Source organism: Musca vetustissima, unplaced genomic scaffold (genome assembly GCF_032173495.1).
Source record: "Musca vetustissima isolate MV318-11 ecotype Yass unplaced genomic scaffold, APGP_CSIRO_Mvet_v1 utg224652, whole genome shotgun sequence".
NCBI classification, from domain to species: domain Eukaryota; kingdom Metazoa; phylum Arthropoda; class Insecta; order Diptera; family Muscidae; genus Musca; species Musca vetustissima.
The window spans coordinates 1-6,301 of record NW_026876986.1 but is presented as its reverse complement, the minus strand read 5'-3'; the positions used below and the strand labels follow the sequence as shown (position 1 = coordinate 6,301).

The following is a 6,301-nucleotide window of genomic DNA, read 5'->3' as shown; positions in this document are numbered from 1 at the left end:
ATTATTTTTAAAAATCCACGCCTATTGATGGTTTATTAAGTTATGTCATTAAACAACACGAGTCATTGTTCATTAATCAATATTTTTGAAAATTCTCGCTTCGAGTTGGGTAATTCCGGAACGGACTAGCTATAAGAACTATTTACTATAGTTCCTATAGTTAATTTTTCATCTCTTTACTTTTTGTGATCTCGTTCGTTCGAATAAGAATAAAATTCGTTCATCCTTCTTCAGATGCTGCCACATTGTTGAAAACATCTAAGCATATGCTCGTCAATTTATTATAATAAAATTATTTGTGACAATAAAGTAGCTAAATACTACAAAAATATTTTGCACTTATCGTCCTACAGTTGAATACTGTTGCAAAATCAATTTTTTTATTCTTGCTCAATTTGTTTATTTGTTCCATCCATCAACAAATCAAAACGGAACTATATGAACGACAAAAAACTAAAAGAACGTTGGAAGAAAGAGATCCAAAGGATCTCTTTCTTCCAACAACAAATCCATCAACAAATCAAGACGGAGTCGAAACTATGTGGAGCAAAGGAACTAGTTCGTTTTCAAAAAAGAAACGAAAAAGATTGATCCGACTGCCCAACTCTGCGCTTTTGGTCCTGGTGGCCATTTAGACAGTATTTTTTTTAACTTTACGTCTATTACCCTTATGCTCTATTATTATATATAATTATTATATAAAAATATTATAAGAAATCCATTGTTATTTTAGGAACATTTTATAAAAAATCTAACATTTTTATTTACAGCTTTTCACTTAAATTTACAATACAATTTTAAACTTCCAACAACAAAACAAAAAACTTAAATCTTAATAACAAATAAATAAAATATACAAAAAAAAAAGTTAACAACTTATCTAATAACTAATTTAGTATTTTCGGCATCTTTAATGTATTTATATTTGTACTTTTCAAATATTTCATTCAAACTATCGATAACTTTTTCATGGATCTCATTGACATACTGGGTATCGGGTTCATCCATTTGTTTGACGACAATGGGTGCGCCCACAACTTGAACAATATGACGACGATGGGGCAAGAGGCCAAATGTATATTGGAAGAGGCCGCGACCCAAAACAATTAGTGGCGATACACCAGTCAAGTGTTTGACAAATGATTGGAATTTCCTCAGCATAGAATCGGGAGGATTGGCAACCTGATCGAAAATATCAACCTCACCAAACGAGAAGGAAGGGACAATGGGAGTTCTGCAAAAAATAATCATATTTTTAATATGGTTATTTGTAAATTATTTATTTTGTTTTTCAACTTACCCCGACCGTATGGCAATTTTAACAAAACCTTTACGATTTTTCAATACCAAAACATAACGTCCCGGATGTGACTCCAATGACTCTTCAGCACCACCTACCAACAAGGCCACAGCATTTGATGTATAGCCATCACGATTATCTGGATGTTTGGGATCATTGGATTTATTGAGATAATACAGCAGAGATTGTTTGGAGCAGGATACCAAACCCCAAAGCCGTAACACTTCACGCATAAATGGTATACGGAAATGTATATCCAAGGTGGCAATTTTTGGCCGAATACCAGGATATAATTTCAACCATTTGCCAATGTTATTGCCCATATTGTTGGTGACACCAGTTCTGCAGGGAGATAAAGGGGAGAAAAACATGATTAAAAAACAAGTAAAAACGTCGTGCGCATTTAAAATGCCTAAAATCGTCGGTATATTTATTTGGGGACATTGAGAATTTTCAGGAATGAGTTTTTTTCTTTGTGTAAAGCGAAATTCCAAATTACAGGAAAATGTGGGTAAGACTTTCAGCATATCGAAAATAGTGGGACCTTTATTCGAACATGGGCCTATATTAAAATTTGGCTGGGAATAAGTTTTTTTACCCACTAAGAACTCAGAATTTCAAATTGCACCCACTTCAGTTGGAAACGGCGAATACAAACCCGAAATCGGCTTTTTATCCACGAGATCCCGAAAAGTTGAATTATAGCATTTTTGTTTGGAAACGAGGACCTTTTTATGAGAGTAATGTCAAAATATGGACCTATATTGGACCATCGAAATATATACAACGTGGTGGAACCTTTATATGGGCCTACGTCAAACCATATTGCAATTTCTCTAAAATTATGTTTCAGGCCTTAAAGAACCCGGAATTTCAAATAAAAGCCACTTCGTTTGAAAATGTGCCTAGGACCATGAGAATACCTAAAATGCAGCGGAGCCTCCATATGAGAACACTATAAAAAATTGACCTATATTTTTGCTGTTTACCCTTGAGAACCTGGAAGAACAAATTTCAGCCACTTCGGTTAGGACTTGACCCAGGACCCTTAGTGGAAGCTATGTAAAAATATGAATCTACACTGACAATTTTTTTTCAAAGAAATTATTTAACCGCCAAATTACAAACACTTTTATTGAAAAAAAAACCTAGGACCCTTAAAACGCATAAAATGGAGTGGGATCTTTTTATAAGATCTATGTCGAAACAAAGTCCAATATCACCCTTTCGAGAAGGCGAAATACCAAACTATAGCCTTTTCGGTTTGGAAAATGCGGCTAAATGTAAATTACCTCCAAAACTGCCAAATTACTGTCCGTCAATAGGGCAATGAAGCGGGGTGGCCCAATTAAATATATTCCTGATCAGAATAAAATTCTATGTCGATTAGCCATATCCGCTGTGGAATCTATTGTGATTTCCGGACTATTTAAGACAGAGTTTTGAATTGGTTTTGATATAGCCCCATATAATGGTACCGTCCGATTTTCGGTATTTTGACGACTTTAACCGAATTTTCCCAACAATGCGGCTGCATTTGGACCTTCCGATTTCTGGGAGGGTGAAAAACATATTTGCAGAAAACTGACTATATAGATCCATTTTGTGACCTCCATAAGGTTTTAGACGCATTTTCCAACCAAAAGGACTGTAAATTCGCATTTCGAGTTCTTGGAAAGTGACAAAGACCTATGTAATATTGGCAATGGAGTGGCATATGCAATTTTCAATACCACACATCCTAGGAGCAAAATATCATTGATGTAGCTCAATCATTTTGATATCCATAGATATTTAAAAAGACAGACTATATATGTATAGTAGAAGGGATTATACGGAAGTTCTCTTTACCAACCCACAGATCTTATGGAATAGGAAGCTCCCTGAAGCGATAATTGAGAAACTCTCTGAAATTTTACAAATCAGAGTTCCCATGGCTCAAGAAAGTACAGCGTTCTAAAGTTATAAATCCGATGGGTCTATTGACGGATACAATGATAAGGATGTTGTCTGAACGAAGAAAAATTACAATCGAAACCTAAAGAATGGTAAAACTTTTTTCCGGGACTTTTGGATACCGTCGTTAGTGGATACCGTCGTGGTGGAGGATGTAAAAAATTGTTAATTTTGTCGTTCAAGTCTTGGGAGACCTTCCCTCTTTTTAAAGTACACATTTTTGATTATTTTCTTATTTTTCAAAATAGAAACTAATAGAAACATAAAGAAGCCATCGTCATCATAGTTCTCCATGGGGGGACTGATTTGATTTTCCATTTGATAATTTTTCTGTTGATTGATTAAATTGCAATGTCAATGAATTTTATTTTTGGTATTTATTGGTCAGAACTTAGATAAGATTATTATAATAATTTAAAAAAAGAAAAAATGTTGAGTGTTTTTTTTTATAATACTGCACCACAAGTAATAACATTCAAGTTGTTAAACTAGGGTTTCTATCTGCTATACATAACTATGATAATATTTTTCCAGCTAAATTGTAAAAATTCAAACTAAAAATAACAACAAAAAACAATAACGCATTCATAAACAGTATAGCTTAAGTAATAAAAAAAGTCAGTATAGTAAAATTGTTAAGTTCATTTATTTTTAATTACAATTTTGAACCTGACCTGCTTGCCATTGAATGTAAAAATAAATAACCAATGTAGAAATTGTGAGAGGAGAAAAGTTAACATGGCTTTATATATTTCAAGGTTTATATTAAGGGTCTATTCAGTAGAAGCTATAAAAAACGAGAAAAAATACTCTCTATAAAATCAAAGTCGGAGGGTACAAAATAGACTTAAAAAAACTTCGGTTCGAATTGAGACACGCTCAAAACATAGGGTTTAATCGATCGACAGACTTTTCTGGTGACGAAAATCGCTGACCAGTATCAGACAGATAACGCAGGAAATATATATAGCAGTCCTCCTATTTTTTTTTCCAAATCCTACTTCTATCTAAATCTAGTTCTCCCCTCAATATGCGCAACATTAAGATATATTCCTTAGAATCTTAAAACGGATCACATTTTTGTCTAAGCGGTTGACACGATGTTAATGGTTTACCCTCCAGCATGTGGATGACTGCATATTAAATTCATCATTTGCAACACTTCGAAATATTTGTCAGAGACTCCCTCAAAATGTATTACTGATCCGAATAAAATTCTATGTCGATTAGTTTAGTCTGTGCAAATCACGACAGTGATTTGAAATATTGGTACCGTCCGATTTTTGGTATTTTGAAGGTTTTAACCGAATTTTTCCAACAATGTAGCTGCAATTGGACATTCCGATTTCTGGAAGGGTCAAAAAAAGAAAGTAGAAAACATTTTGAGATCGTGTAAGGTAACATAGATCTATGCAAAAAACTATTAATATAGGTTCATGTTTCGGCATAGCCTTCCATATAAAAGATCCGACTCATGTTCGGTATTTTGAAGGTTTTAGCTGTGATTTCTAACTGAGCCCTTCAATACCGAACGAGGATTCAGATAAGGTGACAGTTTGTCGTGTGATCTTTTTAACATCCTACTGGAAAAGGTCATACGAGACGCAAAGGTGAACAGAAATGACACTCTGTACACCAAACAACACATGTTACTCGCCTACGCCGATGACATCGATATAATGGGTCCAACATTGCGAGCGGTAACAGCCACCTATGAACAAATTGAAAAGGAGTCTGCCAAAGTGGGTCTGGCAGTAAACGGCTAGAAGACCAAGCTGATGGTATCAACGCACAAGACGTCCAGTTGACTCGGACCAACTGTGGAACTTGAGAACTACAGCTTCGAGGTAGTAAAAGACTTTATATACCTTGGTACCGCCATAAATAAAACGAATGACATCAGTTTTGAAATTCGGAGAAGGATTGTGATGGCCAACAGATGCTACTATGGTCTAAGTAAGCAGTTTAGAAACAAGGCCACCTCCCGCCAGACCAAACTCACACTTTACAAGACGCTACCGTGCTATTATTTGGATCAGAAGCATGGGTACTTGCGCAAGCAGATGAGGCAGCTCTTGGGGTGTTTAAGAGAAAATTTCTCCGAAAGATCTACGGGCCGTTCTGCGTCGACGGTGAATATCGTCGTCGAATGAACCACGAGCTTTACAATTTATACGCGGACATCGACATAGTCAGTCGTATTGAGCTGCAGCGACTACGGTGGCTAGGCCATGTTATGCATGAATGAAAATGCCCCAGCTCAAAAGGCGTATAAAAATGAGCCTACTGATGGTTCCCGTAGAAGGGGAAGGCCACGAATTAGATGGAAAGACCAAGTAGAAAACAACATCTTGGAACGTGGTCTTCCAAATTGGTGGACTTGCGCACAAGACCGACACGCTTGGAAATCTTTTTAAAGCTCGGCTTATGGAACAACCGTTATGTAACAAGCCAGCTAAGTAAGTAAAGTTCTAACTGAAAGGACTGTAATTTGGTTCTTTTGAAGAGTGAGAAATCTTTTTAATAGGAATCCAAATTTTGTTACAGCCATCATATAAACGTCTCACTCCACATTTGATATTCTCAAGTTTTTTTAGCCAAATTTAGTATTTCTAAGACTTTAGGCGCACAGACGTGGCCTCTGTCCACAAAATCTATGCTAGTAAATAGGGTAATGTGATTGACTCACTTAACGATTCATCAACGCCCGGACGAAACGGCTGAAACTAAAATCTTGTAATTTTGGATTTGGGTCACTCTTGGTTGGGCTGGGTTTTTTTGAAAATTCGAACTAGAACGGTACGAAAAGTACTACATGTAGTAACATTTCTATTTGGCAAATCGGAGAATTGAGAAATAGATAGAATAGATATAGCAAAGGGACATTCGAACTATAAGTATCCGAAAAGTACTAAATTTGGTACAAAATCGTAGCATGTGAATGGATAAAGCTAAAAACTTAAAATTTGGAATGTGAATTAAGGTCGCGAAGTAGGGTCAATATAAGGATATTTTTTTGAAAACGTGTACTCATGGCACTATATT

The 6,301-nt window shown here is 35.6% G+C and overlaps 1 protein-coding gene across 1 annotated transcript; it reads right to left on the bottom strand.

Moving 5' to 3' along the window:
- Positions 1-863: 863 nt before the first annotated feature.
- On the bottom strand, positions 864-1,642 carry LOC133321517 (2-acylglycerol O-acyltransferase 2-like; the record flags this gene model as incomplete). The annotated part of the gene is made up of 2 exons (XM_061530601.1): positions 864-1,234; positions 1,301-1,642. Coding segments are annotated over 2 exons (700 nt in total), but the record flags the coding sequence as incomplete, so codon positions are not given.
- Positions 1,643-6,301: the final 4,659 nt, after the last annotated feature.